The sequence below is a fragment of the Centroberyx gerrardi genome, chromosome 5 (assembly GCF_048128805.1).
Source record: "Centroberyx gerrardi isolate f3 chromosome 5, fCenGer3.hap1.cur.20231027, whole genome shotgun sequence".
Taxonomy (NCBI): domain Eukaryota; kingdom Metazoa; phylum Chordata; class Actinopteri; order Beryciformes; family Berycidae; genus Centroberyx; species Centroberyx gerrardi.
In genome coordinates, this window is record NC_136001.1 from 2,886,281 (window position 1) to 2,905,366 (window position 19,086).

The 19,086-nt window shown below is 40.8% G+C and overlaps 1 protein-coding gene across 5 annotated transcripts in view; it reads left to right on the forward strand.

Moving 5' to 3' along the window:
• Nucleotides 1-19,086, forward strand: part of plekha6 (pleckstrin homology domain containing, family A member 6) — a 117,592-nt gene that overhangs the window by 5,726 nt on the left and 92,780 nt on the right. For 4 of the 5 annotated variants that reach the window (XM_078283487.1, XM_078283483.1, XM_078283484.1 and 1 more), the window contains exon 1: nucleotides 2,316-2,429. The exons of the other annotated variant lie outside the window; for it this stretch is intronic. In XM_078283487.1, coding sequence (XP_078139613.1) covers nucleotides 2,413-2,429 — 17 coding nt within the window. In that variant the 5' untranslated portion in view covers nucleotides 2,316-2,412. Of the gene's footprint in view, nucleotides 1-2,315; nucleotides 2,430-19,086 lie in introns of those variants that run through there. 5 annotated transcript variants of the gene reach the window in all.

Here is a 19,086-nt window from a genome sequence, read left to right on the forward strand (position 1 = left end):
GTCCCATGATAGTCTAAATGCTGCTTCAGAGGCTTTTCCACCCTAACAAGAATACAATTCTGGAGGAAACGTGGAAAACCAATAAATACTTGAAATTTTTTGGCATGAAAATGATCAAATTTGAAGATATTAGATACAAAGATGCTGAGATGCAAAGATAAAAAATATCAGGTAAAAAAAAATATATATATTTGTATCGGTTTTAAAAAACCCCATATCAGTCTGTGTGTGTGTCGGTATGTGTATGTATGTATTGGTCTCTGTGTGTGTGTGCATGTGTGTGTGTGTGTGTGTGTGTGTGTGTGCCACCCACAAATGCACCAATGTTCAATGTCCAGTGTCCCCAACATTGAAAGACCCAGTCATCCCCTTTGTATTCCTGGAAAGTCTCTGGATTCTTCTTTCACACATTTTCTTAGACGAAGCAACAACAACTTTAAACAAAGAACACCCCCCTGGTAGAAGACTAGTATTTTATTTATCGCTGCTTTTTATCACAGTAAAAAAAAAAACTCTCTGGGCTTCCTCCATGGTTGTGCTGGCAGCCAAAGCCCCAGCCTAACAACATGAATAGAACTTTCAGCAATAGAGGTGCCAGCAATTATAGGGCCCATTTGCTGGTATTTTACCAAGTCTAAAGTTGAACTCCTTCAGGGACTTCTATTCTGGCCTTCCCGAATCTCCCAAATGACTATTTAAAACCAGAGTTTCCCAGTTGCTTTCCTTTCTCTTCTTGGTTGACTTGATCGCGCCAGACTATCACTCCTAGCCATGAGGAGTGAACCTCTTGCTCAATCGCAAGAACACATTTCAAAAGCTTTGGTCAAAGCCCAAACGTTTTAGAAGCACTGTGATTCATATTTTTGGCAGAGCTCCGATGCAATTACTAAGAAAAAAAACATCTTGGTGTGTGTGTTTGCGTATGTGTGTGTGTGTTTTGTTTGTTCTCCTTATTGCTCTCCCGGGCCCACACAGCCAAACCCTATAAACCACTTGTTCATTACTTCAAACCCACACACAATCATGCCCCACCTCCAGTTAATTGCACCTTCTTGGAAAAGTGTGTGTGTGCGTGCATGTGAGTGTGTATGTGAGCATGCACATGCACATGCACACAAATGTATCTGACTATACCTTCCCATTCTCCTGTGAGCAGTAGACATTACAGTAGAACTTCACTGGAGGGTATGCCATAACACCTGGCAGTGTATGAGACTGATCAAGAGCTACACTCTTAACAAAAAGGGTTCTATTTTATTTATTTATTTATTTAGATATATTTCAATTGGACTCCTCCACCATGACATTAAACCTGCAATAAGCGATATCAGACCTTCTAACCAATCCTGAAACTCATGTGTGCTGTGTGGAGATTTCATTGAGACATAATGATATAGACCAACATCCATGCGGGCCAGCTGTGTTGCTGTTTTCACCTCTTTTCTAAAGCTTGTTGTCAAATTCTGCTCCGGAACGAAGCTCCTCCCGCTCCATTCAGTAGCTTTTTTTTTTTTTTTTTAAACTAGCTTGGCACCTCGCTCGCCGTTTAAAAGCGGCCCTCACCCCCTCCCATTCCTGAAAACAATTCTCTTAATGGTGGAACTGATGAAGCGAGCGAGTCAACTTGGTAAACTAGTAAACTTGCTACCTATCTTCACTTGTCATTGTGGGACATGTAACTTTATGCACGGTCCTTCGCTAGATTTGTCCTAAGGGGCCTCCGTAATGTAGTAGCTTTGCTGTGCTTTATTTACAAATGTGCTGTGGTTTCTGTCACCCTCTAGTGGTCAGAAAATTGCTTATTGCAGCTTTAAACAACTTGTTGTGAACATTTACCATTCTGAATAACGACCCAATTCTCACTTGGCCATAACCAAGCCAATAAACAGATACATAATAATACCTCACTAGATAAACAAGTAAATAAAATAAATCCAAAATTGGCAATAAATAAATAAAATACTTTTTATACAGTTTACCACCTTTTTAGGCTGAAATTAGTCTTCATGCTGTACATACATAGTATACATTGTTGTATCAACAAGTAGTATCAAAGTGATGTAAATTATGCTGAATTACTATTTGATTTATGCGCATATTGTTGGTTTCTTTGCCTTATGATGACCACTGACTAGAAGTTATAGCTCACCCTCTTGTTTATTTACCACTACATCACTGTCTATATAGAACCACTAGCCTATACCAAACAACCCTAGAAGAACCCTTTTTTTCTGGGTGTAGAAAGAGTACATATAAGTCTGGGCGTGGAGGTTGAGATGAGTCATGGGCTAGCATGAACCTGTATTACTTTGATGAGTAAGAAGGAGGAAGGGAGGGACGGAGGCAATGAAAAGGTAGAAGGGTGTAAGAACGAAGTGGAGGATCGAGTATAGTATATGGACTGAGCAACAGATGGAGAGAGGGGACGGGTAAGTTTCACAGAATGAAAGTACAGTAGGTGGAAAGGGGAGAGTTGAAATGGAATGAATGGGATGAAATGGAGAAATGAAAGGAGAGCGGTAAAGAAGAGAATAAACATGGGAAATGAGAGACGATAAGGAGGACGGGGTAGAAGTGTGTGTGCGTGTGTGTGTATTCCTGTATTTGTATACTTATGAGGACCAAATGTCCTCACATGGAGGACAGAATGTCATGAATGAAGCTCCCCACAAATATAGTAATACAAGCGTTTGTGTGTGTGTGTGTGTGTGTGTGTGTGTGTGTGTGTGTTGTTTTCTTTGGTTCAGGCATCTTGTTCCATCACAATGGAGTGAGTGGTGGACAGCACACACACACACACACACACACACACACTCATACATTCACGCACATTCAAGTGTAGCCACAAGGTGTCAACATTGAACAATAGGAACTTTCTGTCTACGGTTTTGCTGTGACATTCTGTTCAGTGTTTCCCAAAAGTATCTTAAAATGAAAACCAACACTGGAATTAAGACAACCATAATGTGAAGATGCCTTTAGGGAAACATAATGGGTTGCAGTGTAGCAATAGAAAGCTTCCTCTACAGTAGGCGTGCTTGTATGGATCCCTCTTGGACAAGATGTCTGGAATAGAGCTGCTGTTTGCAATAAGATTGTGTGTGTGTGCATGTGCGCACATGCATGTTTCCTACTGTAAATTTGCACACGCACACACACACACACACGCACGCACACACACACACACACACACACACACACACACACACACACACACATACACACATACATTCTACATTGATGTTATTTCCAGTGTGTTTGCTCTTGGACAAAGCGTCTCTAAGCAGCAGACAGTGCAGCTGTGTTGTCTGTCTGTTGTTCCATGCAGACAGATGTGTATTGTCTTGGCAGAGATTTCCCATTAGTTAGACTGATATATGGAGCCAATATTGTCTTTTTATTAAAAATGAGAATTGATCAATAAACTCATTGCTTATGCTTAAGTCCTCAACCTTAACCCTTAATTTCACTCTAATTAGACATTATGATCAGATTCCGCATAAGTATGCATGAATATGTATAATTATTTGTTTTTATTTTTTGCCGTTTCAGAGCTGTTTCCACCCTAACAGAAATAAACACTCTATTGTTTATCTATTTATTTATTTTTTGCAAAATATTGGCTATCAGTATCAGTCTACAAAAACTCTTAGCAGTCAAACCCTGTTGTCATCTATCATGGGCATTGACATAATGCCCACTACTGGTTAAGGTCTGTCTGGTGGAGACATGACTGTTTTTTTACTGAACCTTTTACACCAATAGATGCACAATAATTCAGCAGAGGTGGGGTAGTAATCTACCCTACCTCAATGTAGACACAGTGATGGGAAACTGTTAGATGGAGCATAAAGTCAAGTATTTTCCTGAGACAGTGAAAACACAGACTCAGACCCCCAGCGCTTTCGCGGAATATCATTTTCAGAATAAAGGGTGAGTCTGAGCCAGTCGGAGGGAGTTTGGGCCAGTTGGGTTAAATCTGGGCCAGTTGGGGTGAGTCAGAGTGAGTTTGGGCCAGACAGAGTCAGTCTGGGTCAGTCGGGGTGAGTCTGGGCTACTTGGGGTGAGTTTGGTCCAGTCAGGTTAAGTCTGGGCCAGTCAGGGTAAGTTTGGGCCAGTCAGAGTCAGTCTGGGTCAATGGGGTTAAGTCTGAGCCAGTTGGGGTGAGTTTGGGCCAGCCGGAGTGAGTCTGGGCCAGTCAGGGTGACTTTGGGCCAGTCAGTGTCAGTCTGGGTCAATGGGGTTAAGTCTGGGCCAGTTAGGGTGAGTTTGGGCCAGTTGGAGTGATTCAGGGCCAGTCAGGGGGGCAGTTGGGGTGAGGTTGGGCCAGTCTGGAGTGAGTCTGGGCCAGTCTGAATGAGTCTGGGCAATTCGGGGCGAATATGGGCTAGTTCAGGTGAGTTTGGGCTAGTTGGGGTGAGTCTGGGTTAGTCGGGGTGAGTCAGGACTTCAGGGTGAATCTGAGCTAGTCAAAACCAGGCCAGTCAGATTATCCTGTAGTGTGACCAAATGGAGCCCAACAAGAGTTTTTCCAAGATTTGCTTTTTTTCGTGATTTACTTGAGACCAGGCGTTTAGTCTAAACTGCCCTCTGTATGAACAGGCTTGTACTCTCATCTAAGCTTAACTAAAAGCCTTATTATTCTTCCTTGCTTTCCCTCTTGTACTCCTCAGTCTGATTTTCTTTAGACTCTCTCCCTTCATTTTCCATATTTTCTATCCTCTCGCTCTCTCATTCTTTCTCTCTTCACTTCACTCCATCTCCTATTTGTATTCCTTCTCTCTCTCTACTTTCTGTTCACTTTGTAATTTAGGCTAACCTCTCCCTTTCAATCTCTGGTCCACAGAGAACAACCAGACCCAAACAGCCACAAATCTTCCTCTTTTCCTTTTTCCTTCCACTTCCTTCTCTCGCTCTCTCCGGACTCTCCTCCTCCTCTCCTTTGCCAATTAAAACATTCCTGTGTCTCATCCTTTGTTTTCACTGTGGCTCATTAGAGGCTATTACTGCTAATGACACACCAACACAAAGCAAGACCAGTGGGCTTGACCCCTCACTGTACAACATGCAGTCTCTGCTGTGTGTTTGTGTGTGTGTGTTAGAAAGGAATGGTCATCCACCCCACAGTGTGTGACTCAGATGAAACAGGTAGAGACATGTTACTTGAACAAAGAGAGACAAGACCTGACTATGGAATGAACACACACACACACACACACACACACACACACACACTAGCTCCAGTTGTATGGGTGTTAAAGCATCTTTTAATGCAAGCAACACTATTATCTTCTAATGAAACAGTCAGGGTTTATCTTTACTGCTGTTCTGTGTGTGTGTGTGTGTGTGTGTGTGTGTGTGTGTGGGTGGGTGCCTGTGTGTGTGTGTTGGCATAAAGTAGCAGAGTTCAGCGTGGCGAAGGACTGGTTAGATTGGTCTGAGGTGCAGGATGAAATGCAGTTTACCTTCAGCATTTGAAATGGTTGCAACAGTACTGTATGTGCACGTTTAGAGGTAAGCGTGTGAATATTACTAAAAACATTACATGTGTGTTGGTGCTGTCGTGACCAGGGTGACATACTTAGCTTGATAAGTCCTGTTAGAGGACTTCTCAGAGTATGACAATATATAGCTATTAGATTAGATTTATAAAATCAATGGGGGTTGCTGCCATAATCCTTCAATTGTCTCCAAATTGCCTGAACAAGAGAGAATTTTTTCTCTGCATAGCAAGTGCAAAATCCGTTTCTCCGGCTTTGTATTCATAATTTGCTGAATTTTTCTGATCATTAATTAAAACTATATATAGGACTTTGCCTGAGCTGGGTTTGTTGTGAATCATTTTCATCATCTATGGCAGCCAGATCACACAATGTCTGGATAGAGGTCTTCAGTCTGTTATGCTGATGGCATATCACATAGCCATTGGACACTTTTTCTGCTTTATAATTTATGATTTTATTGTTTTCAACAAGCTTGGTTGAAATATGACAATATATGATTCACTGAAACAACATCTTAAGATTTTAAGAGTGGATATTACAGTGTAACAGAAAACTGACAGAGTATATTCACAAAGAGGTAGAAGAATACTTATAATCTAAAATTAAATAAAGGCAAACCCATATTTCATAAACAGTTATGTCGGTCAATGCTTAAAGGAATACAGTTTTTGGCAGGTGCTCCATGCTAACACTTTAGCATACACTATGTTTGAATGATAGTAGTACTCAAAACCTTTGAGTAAAAGTTGCCAGTGTTTTTGTTATATGGCCTGTAGATTCCTAAATTAAAAATAAATAAATAAATAAATATCATTAACTCAATATAGCTGATGTCGCCAGGTTTATTTTCTGTTTGTTTTTTTAACACTACATGTGATCTCAGATATGTGGTAAGAACACATAAAAAACAACACAGAATTTAATTGAATTCGATTTCAATACGAATTCTGTTTCCTGTAGGTTTTTTCAAATTCCAATTCCAATTCACCAGTTGAATTGGAATTGATGAATTCATTCATGAATTGACCCCAACCCTGCTGTACACATTCCTCCATCTCACACCACCATAGAAAGAGGGAAAGTAGACCTTGATAGTTTAAAACAGTACATTATTTTTGTTTTGTTTATTATTATTTATTTTATCAATCTAGTAAAAACTGACTTAGCTGCATAAAATGTAACATTACTCCTATTTCGCATTATAGCTTCTACAAGGTCTCATATTCTCACTTTATGATAATGCTTGTGCCTATTACCGCTCAACACAGTGTATGCTAAAGTGTTAGCATGGAGTCTACTATAACTCAATATAGCATACGATGAGTGTGTTACTATTGAGCACTGGAGCCACCAGGCACAAATGGATGATTTTCATTTTAATGGTCTCATCACTAAATGGCCAAGTTGACTAACCAGACAATCTCGCAAAAACTTGGTGTATTGCATTTGATGAAGCTAAAAATGGTCCCAAATAGATACTCCATTCTACAGTGTTCCATCCATTTTGCAGTATTGAGCATAATTGTATGATGGTATCCGTTTGACCACATCAACCCACTCCTATAGTCAGATGTTTTGGGTGTTTTCCATTAAAATCCATTGAAAATCATTCTAGCAGTGCTGTATTAAAATCTATCCAATGTAGGCAAATTTGAACCTCGTCAGTGATAAATTCCAATTAAAATCTATTTTCAGTCCTGAACTTAACATCACCGGCATAAGTAGGCACAACAATGAAGCTGCCAAACCTCAGTCCGCAGTCAGGGGATTTAATTGATTGATATTGTCCATAGATCCCTCTACTCAACCAGATGTAATATGCAGCATGGGCCAGTCCATATGGGACCTATAATAACCACTGACCCGGCAGTGTCATATTTCCAGCCTATGGCAATCAGTGCTGCGTTAATGACTTACCGATCGACTGAATGAAATGAAATCCATTGGACCATGATGATGATACTTGTATAGCTGTGAACTGAGAATTAATGTTTGTCATGTTGATGCCAGAATTAGACAAGGACTCAGTGTTTCTCCCAGAAATTCTATTCTTGTCAGGGTGAAAAAGAAACAGCATTTAGACCATGGGACACTAAAACTCTCCACTGAAAGCCAAACTAACAGCTGACATCTTTTATTTTTTTATTTAACCTTTATTTAACCAGGAAGTCCCTTGAGATTGAAATCTCTTTTCCGAGGGAGACTTGGCCAAGACAGCACACCAGTTACAGTTTAAATAGAAATAAAACACAACAGACAGAGAATACAAACATCAAACACACAAGGAAGAGACTATATCCAGCTCAATTAAGGCAGTTGCATTTCTCAGTTACATGGACTTTTAACATGGCTTTAAATTTTTCCAAGGGGACTAGTTTATTAAGATGTAGTATGCTCTGCAGATTATTCCAAGTCCAGGGAGCAAAGTAGGAGAAGGCTTTTTCCCCCAGCTCAGTGCAAACCCTTGGAACCTGGTAAGGAAGCCACCTGGTGGAACGAAGCTGAATACTGCTGGAGGTCTGCGTCAGGAGATTACATAAATATGAGGGGAGTTTACCCAGCATGACCTTGTACACAAAAATATACAAATGAAGTTGTCTACGTAGATTAAGTGACGGCCAGTCAACCAAATCATAAAGCGTACAATGATGAGTACGAGAACCAGAATTGGTTATAAATCTAATGGTAAAAAGCATGCTACCAAAATTACCATCTGCTATTGGCTGATCTTTGGTGCCAGGTGATGCCAGCTTCTATAAAGGACAGCAGATGGTGACATCACCTGGGTTGTTGAGTAAAATCCTCCCACACACACTGGAATGATTTCTCCGGTCAGACGTCCAAAATAAAATTAGAATTAGAATTAGAAAAACATATTCATGCCTATTTGTGTGTAATGTGATCAAAATGGCACATTACAGTCAAGGTTAGACTTATATATATCGACTTGGAATTGCTGTGATCAGGTGGGTCAACATTGACAATTTTTTTAATAAAAGGCCAATATCAGCCTGATATATTGGCAAACCCATGCATCAGTCTAACCCTTGTTTATATAGTGGAAAAAATATCAACTCATCCATGCATGCCATTTCAGCCATGCTACACCATGTGGTAGTTTGGCTTTCTGACCCCGCACAGAAACAACATCACCAACCAGCTGTAGAATTAGATTGAAAAACCCAAACTCCTCCAAACTAGAAACAAAAAGAAGACTGGCCATATTGTCTGATTTGGATGGAGTGGATGTTGGGAAATACCCGGCAGCAATAAAACATGGCTTCGGACAGCCGAACCTTTGTGCCGAATGTTCTCGGAAAACAGTGGAAAAACAAACTCAGGCACAATGAGATCTCAGCAATATCCTGGACCAATCCAGCCTGGGGTTAGCGAGAGAGAGAGAGAGAGATAGAGAGAGAGAGAGAGAGAGAGAGAGAGAGAGAGAGAGAGAGAGAGTTGGTTTAAAGGACAAGGGGGAAAAAAAGAGTTCAAATACTATCCAGGGCTGAACTGTAGCTTAGAGATCGAGGCTAATGACCCCAAATCAAATCTTGCTGTTTATCTAAGTTTGATTTCTGCTTGGATAGACAGGAGGGATAATCTTTGGCTGTGTTTCATTGCCATTGCTGTGAAACTGATTAATTTCAGTTTACTTGTACAGTGATAGAACTCAGAAAAGAAGCGATATATAAAATATACAGTGATAAAAGTGATGCGATTTTTGATTTGTGTATGTGAGATGAACAAAACAACTGCATTGGAAAAGAGAATCTGAAGGATAACTCAGAAGACTTCTCAGAGTACTACAATATATAACTATTATTAGATTAGATTTATGAAATCAATGGGGGTTGCTGCCATAATCCTTCAGTTGTCTCCAAATTGCCTGAACAAGAGTGAATTCTTTCTCTGCATAGCAAGTGCAAAATCCGTTTTTCCAGCTTTGTATTCATAATTTATTTGATCATGATTTAAAGCCACATATAGGACTTTGCTGGAGCTGGTTTTGTTGTGAGTCATTTTCATCGTCTATGGCAACCAGATCACACAATGTCTGTCTTCAGTCTGTTATGCTGATGGCATATCACATAGCCACTGGACACTAGGACCACTAACAAGCGGGTGCAGTTCCAATTCCAATTCCATCTCCAGGAATTGAATTGTTACTATGCATTCTCAATTCAATTCATGAATGGCCCCAAACCTGGCCTGGCTGTACCCAAATGTTTGGCCTGATGATGACTATTCGCTCCCTGTTTGATGGCTGGTTACCAACGAGGTAAACCAGAGGTTGAAGCTATTCAAGGCTAATTCTGTAGTTCTGTACTAAGTTGGCACATAAAACCAGACAGATCCTAAGACTGGCACGGCCGAGAAGAGACGGGGACCGAATAGGAAAAGGTGAAAGAGGGAGTTGAGAAAAGGAGTAAAAGAGTATATGAGAAGAAGCATAAGGAAGAGGAGGAGTGGAGAGACAGATGGGTGTAGCATAAAGAGAGGTGAAGTGGTGGAGTGAGTCTGCAATGTGTTAGGAGGATTGGGTACAGGAAGGGTCAGCAGTGTGAAGTAATGTGTGGGCCATATTCAGAACAATGATAATACAAACACACTCTCTACATCATTATTATAGTTAATCAAAGTTTAAATGAAAACACAAAAAAATATGGAAGTGGAATAACAATAGAAACAGATGAGTGAATAAAGACTAAACTGAGACTACAATCTCTACCTCATCATCAACAATTATTTTGGGCATACGCACACACACACACACACACACACACACACACTATGTGGACCCATATAGAACATTAGACGCTCACCACGGTGTTATGGAATGTTCAGTAGCCCATCTGATTAATCACACATGCACTCTGTGTGAGATACCCTTCTTCATCAGTTACATGATTACGGGTAGCCTTGGACTTGGTTTGAAGTCTCATACGTCATCTGAAGCTGAGGAGGGAGGAAAGAAAGAAAGAAAGAAAGGGAGAGAGACATAGAGAGAGAGAGAGAGGGAGAGAGAAACACAGTGCTTAAATCCAGCCGCTCCACTGGGAATGTAATCCATATGTGTGGTCAGCGAGTGCTGCAACGGAGGAAAAAGGAGGAGAAGAAGAGATATTACCCGCAAAGAGACGATTGTTTCTACCTCTCCCCCCTGTTTAAATTCCTCTCATACTGTCTCATGGACCCTGGCTCCGAGTCAACTGTCTGGGGAGAGAGAGACGTAGAGAGAGAATGAGACAGAGAGAGAAGGAGAGGGAGGGGAGTGTGCTGAGAGAGTGAGGGAAAGGGGAGAGTTAAATATCAGAAAGTGAGAGAGAGAGAGGTCAGGGTGATTTTAGACTGAGTGGGGAAGAGGAGGGATAGTTCAGTGGCAGCGACAGGGAAGGAGAGGAAATCCAGAAGGAATAAGGAGAGAACGATAAAGAGGGAGAATGGAGGAGGAGAGGGGGAGGTAGGTCTTTCAATGCTGCTCTGTATTTCTACTGCTTTACATGCAAGAAATGTATACACACAATATGCACTCATAAGCATACACAAATGCACGTGCAGGCAGATATGCACACTGGAGAGTTGTAGTGTGTGTGTGTGCATATGCATACTGTATGTGTGTATCAGAATATAGGGTGGCTGACATTTACCATATGCTGACTTATGAGTAGATATGTGTACACAAGGACAGCGATAGTTTGTTCTTAGGTGTGGGAGTGTGTTTGTTCTAGTCTTAGCCACCCATGTTAATGGTTGACGAAGGCTATTTAAACCACATTTGTGTGTTCTGTTCTATTTAACTGTGTGTGTATATGTGTGTGTGTGTGTGTGTGTGAGAGAGAGTGTGTGTCTTCTAGTTTCAAATGGCCCTCATATTTGCCGAGATAATATTTGGAAAGCAGGTGTTCAGGTAACTTCAAGGCTGTCCTGCCTTGCCTAATATAGCGTGAGTGGTAGTCCTTGAGTTCCATCTTTGGTGCTCAGCACTCATTGCTGTGGTGTTTCTGCACTGCACTTCCCAGAGAACACCTGTCAATCAAACAGTGTGGCCAGTACTGTCACGTCTTTCTCTTTTCTGTTGATGACCCAGCAAACATGTAGATATGTAGGTGTTGATACAAAGGCCTGCACCAATGCTGAAAACCTGTCTCAAAATTGCACCAACATGAAAGAGTCTTCCATAGCTGCTACCTGCATCGCACTTTAAAATGATAATCTGCATTATCTTCATTTTTTTATTTTCTCACCATCTTTGTTGCTAAGTGGTCATTGCTGTAGTGTTTTTTATTTTGTCTCCATCTTTGGTGCTAAACGTTCGTTTTTGTGGTGTTTCTGCACTGCACTTCCCAGAGATCACCTGTCAATCAAACAGTGTGGCCAGTACTGTCACGTCTTTCTCTTTTCTGTTGATAAAGTTTGAGTTTCTGCAGGTGGCGCTCGTTTTTTTTCTCTGTCACATGTACAAAGGAGTGATGTAGTTTGATAGTGCACAGGTACAGAGGAGTGACTGGAGTGCAGTTTGGTATACATTTCAGTACTGTATTGACACTAGTTGCTAGCATCTGTAATTGGGGCTATATGACACATAAGCACACAGACTTACTACACACACACACACACATACACACACACACACACACACAGTGGAAGAGGGCATGTTGTCCTTTGTACACCTGTCTACACGGGTGTGTACAAGGATGTTTGATGCTTTGTATGTGCGTGTGTGTGTGTATGTGTGTGTGTGTGTGTGAGGTGAATGGAGGTTTCGTATGGCAGGGTGAGGAGGAAACAGTAATACTTGTCTTTGAGAGAGCAGGGTGGTGGATTGCTGCCAATTTGACAGTGAAGAAGTGGAGAGGTGAATCGGTTTGTGTGTGTGCATGTGTGTGTGTTTGTGTGTTCATGATTGAGAGAGAAGGAAAGAGGAGAGAGAAATGGATGGTGGAGACTCTGCCATCAGAAATGAGAGAGTCTATTTCTGCAGACAGTTTTTTGGCAAACAAAGAGAAAGATCTGGAGTTTTCCCACTGACTACAAGCTAAACATAGTAAACAGATGATGGGAGAAAGAAAGAAGGAAAGAAAGAAAGAAAAATGTAGTGGAGCAAAAAGGGATTTTCAATCTAGTTTAAGCCAAAGTAATCAAACACATAAACAAAGAAGCTAGTAAACAAATAGAAAAAGGAGCAAAAAACTGATTTAAAATCCAATTCAAGCAAAGTAAAGTTCACACACTGGAAAAAGAATGAGCGACATGTGACTTTCCTCTGGGAATTGGAAACCTTCCATTTTTATTCAGCTCATAGCGCATACACTGGAGAATCAGGGGCAATGTGTAAGACATTCAAACAGACTGCCAAACCCCCAAAGGCTTTCTATCATCAGGGAGATTTGTTGAAGAGGGAAGCAGCTACTTCCAGCCAGTTCACTAAGCTAAGCCAAAAACAATATTTCGAGGGCAGGTGTTAGCTCGGCCACTGCTGAAATGCAGACAGTAACTAATTTTTGTGTATTGTAATGACATTTTGACTTTAGGGTGCGTTATATAGCACATATATACACACACACACACACACACACACACACACACACACACACACATATATATGTATATATATATTATAGCATGATTTTAAAGCATTTTATAGCATGATTTTAAAGCACTTCCTGATATAGGGATACGCCTACGGATTCAGTCAGTCACCTGGACTCACACACACTAGGCTGCATGCCTTCGTTTCCTGCCAGAGATGTTAACAAGAGGGTGAGAGTGCCTGAGTGCCTCTAACCCTCTAATATATATATATATATATATATATATATATATATATATATATATATATATATATATATATATTACTTTATGTATTACATAAAGTAATACATATTACTTTATGTATATATATATATATATATATATATATATATATATACATACATAAAGTAATATTACTTGAGGACTTACTAACCCTAAACCCTAACCCTATCAGAGGCAAAGGAAAGGGTCCAAATTTGTCAGGCTTACAAACACTGAAAGACACACTTACATTACCACATGGTATGTTTATTTTACCAGTTAGCATGACCAACCCATTTAACATACCTCATTCCTGCTGTTTGTTGTTGTTTTATCAATGAGTTCAATGTCCTGCATGTTACCAGCAACAGCCCATTAGATGCAAACACTAATGAACTCAGTTGAACATATGTTCCTCTCTTTTTAACTATAAACAGCATGACCTGAGCGTCCTCTTCTATCTTATCAGGGCAGTAAAATGGATGCCCCGTTCCCATAAATGTGAATACTGCTTAATTGAGGCCTCTGCTTTCCCTCTGTCATATCTTCATGTTGATAGAGGCCTGTCATAGGGAGCCAGACTGCCTGAGGGGAATCAGATGATGCTTGACAGTGAACTCCAAGTGATTCTGAGGGAGGATACAGATGATAGTTAATGTCTGTCTTTGGTATTTCAACTTGGCATTATGGAAGACTAGAATGTAAATGTGGAATATTTCCAAATGTACGTACAGAGAACGCTGAAGTAATAGGTTACTATTTAAAGATTATTTTGTCATTTTTGCTTTTTTATTGGATACTTCACCATGAAGAGAGACAGAAAAGATGGGGGAGCGAGAGATGTAACAAAGGTCCAGAATCAAACCCAGGATGTTGTTGGTACATAGTAGGATTGTAATATCGTAAGATTGTGCTACAATTGTGCTACATTTGTGCTACTACAAACAGAGACAAGACAACGTATTTACTCTTGTTTGTGTGCGTTTGGCCCATGAATGTGGTCAAAGCAGATATTGGTCGTTCTCGATTCTTTCTCACTTTCCCCCCCAACGCTTGGCTTCACAGGGCGTCTTAAATATGTCCAGGCAGTAAGTGTTGATGCTTCTGTCTTGATGTGTGGTGTTTTTCAGGACTCTCTGCAACCTTATTTAGGGAGTCTTGCTTGTCAAGCGAGGATGACAAACCCCAGCTGCTTCCAAGTGGCAGCTAATTTGTATAAAAGCACATTCCCCAGTCGCTGACCCTCGGCTCAGTCTTAATCCATCTCCTGCCTGTCAGGGATTACTCAATGCCCTCAATGCTTGCTGAAAAGCCTCCTTCATCACTGCTAACCGGCCCCTTGTTTCCGGATAGAACAATCTACTTAATCAGCATTAGTATGGAGGTTGCTGGAAAATCAAAACGGCAGGAGGTTTGGTACACAATGATACGGCTCTGTAAAAGAAGCTGATAGCAAAGTCATACCAAGATGTCTGTTATCAAACTTCTGAGGTTATTCGATTACTAGGCTTACAACACAGTCTGATATTTCACATGCAAATATTTCAGTTATGTAGTAAATTGTACAGGGGGTAATGCCACTGACAAATTTACTACTTGTTCAACCGATTTGACTTTTTGAAGACTGATACTGATACAAATATTTTTGGATTGACGTCACAGTGAGTAGGCCAGGGCCAGCTTAAACAGATAGGTGTTGAGGAGAGATTTGAATGTTGTTATGGTGTCCAACTGATGAATGTGTGGGGGGGAAGGAGTTCCAGAGCATGGGTGCAGTGCAGCTTGAATACCCTGGCACCCATGGTGACTCAGTGTGGGTGATGACACGTGCAGCTGAGTTTGGGATAATTTGGAGCCTGATGAGTAATTTGGTGAACAGCATTGCAGTTGTCGATCTGAGATGCGACAAATGTATGGACCAAGACTTCAGTGCTGGACTGGTTGGGCGGAGTCTAGAACTGTTACGGAGATGGAGGAATGCAGTCCAGGTGATGACAGTACTTCTGTTTGTCCAGAATCTTATTTTATTCAGGGTTGGTGATAACTTGTAATCAGTTGATGTATACCCACTAATGTGTTTAAATAACAAGGGTAGGTGCTATGTAAGGCCAGAGTGGTTATTCCCATAAAACCTCCAATAATGATCGGGCCTTTATTTACTTCAGCAACAACTAGCTGGACAGGGAAGAACCTCAACATATCAGCTGTACATTTACATGACAGGCTGATATCCAATTTGTAGTTAAAGGCCAATATTGGCCTGGTAAGACTCTTCATACCAGTAGAAGTTTTCTGGACAAAACAAAAACACAAATATGCAAAACAAAAGATTTTGAAGCAGGTAAAATGATGTTGGGTACATTGCTAGTGGTCCGAACTACATCTACCATAAATCCCAGATTTGTATGGATTTTCCATGCCGTATGCTACAGCTAGAAATTGCTTTTCTAATTCTACCCTATGCCTGATCAATACCCTGAAATTTGGGCAATTCCATCTCGATATCTTAAGTCATCCGGGGTGTTTAGTCAATACGACGCCTTTAAGCGTCAGTAGCAGAAATGATCCCAAGATGCCTGAATGTTCTTCTAGCAGACATATGAAGGCTGTTTGCCAAAGTCTGTCTAATCCATCATAAATTGCTGCCTATTCTTTGTGTCTCTACTGTCAGCTACAGAGTTTCACTTTGCCTCCAGCACTGGAAATCTCCCCAAATCCTCATTTAGGGCTGCAGTGTATTTAGTAGACCCCCCCCCCCAATATAGTGAGGGAGTTCTCCTTCTCTTTTCCTGTGTCTCTCTCAAACTGTTTTCATTCAATATCAGGGAATGCTCTGACACTATCCTGGTTTGGCTGCCTGGAGATACTTATTAATGCTGTGGGATTTATAAAGTGGGGCACAGGGACACCTAAGGGTCCTTGAGGGAATTCCAGGGGTCCCCAGTGAAATGTGGAATAGGTCATGTGTATTATTTCATTCTCTATAAGTTAGTACAATGCATACGGAGAATGCATAAGGATGATTGTTTTGCCATAGGTTTCACTGTAGCCACTGTTGTTACCAACCCACCTAAAGTATGTAATTTTGTCCTAAGTCATATTTAACAACAAGAATCTTCTCAGACTGGGTACCTTAGGACAATCTTTTCAAATAGGATCCATGGTCTAATGTGCATCTGTATGGGGGAAAAGTGAAACAAATCACTTCCTTTGCACCGAGCATTTTCCCTAGAAAGAGACACCAGGTGTTTAGAGCAGCAAATGGAAAAGCTTTCATGAACTGGCTATAGGTTGAATTACCGTTGTGTTACAGTATATCAGTCAGACAGACAATAACAAAACAGACATTTATTTATACAAAATGTCATAGATTATTACTTTAAAGTACTAAACAAAACTGCACAAACTTCCTTCTCCAGTTCAGTTCACTCACTGATTTTCACATGACAAGACTCTTACTGGCGTGGCTTGCTTGCTGATATGAGATTGCATGGTCTTCTCTTTGTTTTGATAGAGAAATGACTAAATCTCCTGTTTTATTCAAACTCTCATTTTGCTCATAACCACAATGCCCATAGGCCTCAGTGCCTATGGGCATTGTGTCCCATCAAAAATGTCCTGCCTGAGTCATGTCAGTGAGAGAGAGGAGGCACACATTACAGGGATGGGTGGACAGTTTTGTCACTAGATGGTGCTAGTCAACACTTTAACAGGATCACCTACTCTCTTTGTCAGTATAATCATAGGTTGAGAGTTGATGTGTTGTATATGATTTTGCATTGTATTAGCCTGTGCTGCTGATGGAACTTGTTTTTATCTCTGAGTGAACTTATAAGAGCTTTTAAGTTAGGCATTTCCATTAGTATTCCAATTAGTGGCGGGAAGGACTGATTCTTTTAACTAACTTTGGGCTTAAAGTATTGTTCAAATGAGTGATTGATATGCAAATTACTAATTCCGATTGGATGATGAGTCAAAATAACAGAAAAAATACAACATAACAGCCCTGCAAGAATCAAATTTAAAACAAAACAGAGAAACCTCCTCCTTCTGCTATGCAAACTGAGTGTTAATTTTCTGCTAGCATTGCTTGGTCCTACACAACGTCCTATAGCTCCAGTATAATCATCATATCCTCTTCCTCCTGCACCTGGATCAAACTGAACATCCTGTTGAGTTATTACACCTTCTTTAATTACTGTTGGCAGCAGGAGGGAGGCCTGATAATCTAATCTGAACTGTGGGAAGAATGTGTGTGTGTTTGTGTGTTAAGAGGATGTATGTACTTATGCCATGCATGTGCCTGTGGACTATCTAATGAATATGACAGGTAGGACCAGTCAGAGTTCTTATGGCGTCATGCCAACCCTCTCTACATTATCAGAGAGTTAGCTTTTTATAACCACAGACTGGTGTTTGTCCTTATCAATGTAGAGCAGTGAAGAGCATCTCTACATACACAGCGGAGTTGTACATTATGTTGTAATTGTAATGTTGTAATAAAATCATAGGGGAGTTTGGCTGTTTTGTCAGTAAGAAATAGTCTGAGTGAGTTTGTTCTGCCTCTCTGATACCTCTCTGCACCAATGTCACCAGGAGAAAAATACTTGTACATTTAATGTACTGTGCAAAAGAAAGAGATTCCAATTCAAAGCCTCTTTTTCTCTTTTAGAGGAATTTAGAGGAAGGTTATCCACTTTTCTCTCTGACAGTAGCAGCATTCCCCAGAGGAATTTTATCTGGCTGCTGCTACCTCACGCATGCATGTAAAGGCAATACAAAAAAAAAAAAAAACTGGTTCAGGGATCCAGGAAAAAAGCGAGAAGAGAAGTGAGGGGGAAGCCAGACTGGCCTTGACAAGATTAGCTGTCCTTCCAACCAGTACCCTGCTGGGGGCGTGATACCATCAGGGCAAGGCAGACAAATTTACTGGCCTCCAGGCACATGGTGATGGCCAGAACAGTTTCATGACCAGCCCTAGATACCCTTTTTTTATTATTTTTTTTATAACCCAGTTACGCAATGGCCGCAACCTGTTTCTGGGAGCTCTCAAGGACGTGCTTTGAAGCTTGGTGATAAGATGGGTGTCTGTGCAGTGTGATTCCTAAAATATAAAGGTGCCGAAAATGGTTCTTCGGAGTGATGCCATAGAAGAACCATTTCTGGTTCCGCAAAGAACATTTTCTGCACTCCTTTGCTAAGACATCAGCATTGTGTTTTTGTTTATCTGCCCTTGTATAGCCTCATTTGCAATTGCACATTATACACTGTGGAGGGGTTTGGTTATTTTTCACATTTATGCCATCACCCACAATCCAATAACTAAGAAGTAAGAACTTTTTAATATCCCAATATACAGTATATACCATATATGGTTCTTTGGGATATTAAAAGATTCTTGAAAGGTTCTTTGTGGAACCAGAAATGGTTCCTCTATGGCACCAACCATTTTCGGAACTATCAATGTGTTCTTTTTATGTGAGTGATTGTGTGTGCTTGGCATGTGTATGTGAAAGTGGCCATGTGTTCTGCGAGTTCATATGTGCATGTGTAAGTATGTACATTTGTGCATGTTGATTTGACTCCCCACATTGCGGCATGTCATTCCCATCTCCACAGTATTGCCTAGATGCAGCAGTGCATACGGCTCCTTGACATGGGAGCTCTCCTACACTGAGCTGTCCTGTCCTGCACTATGCTGCGCTGTGCAGTGTTAAGACTATAATTGTTAATTGGTTGGCTGGTTGTTCCAATGCCAGAGGCCTGGTCAGCAGTGTGTCTGACCAGG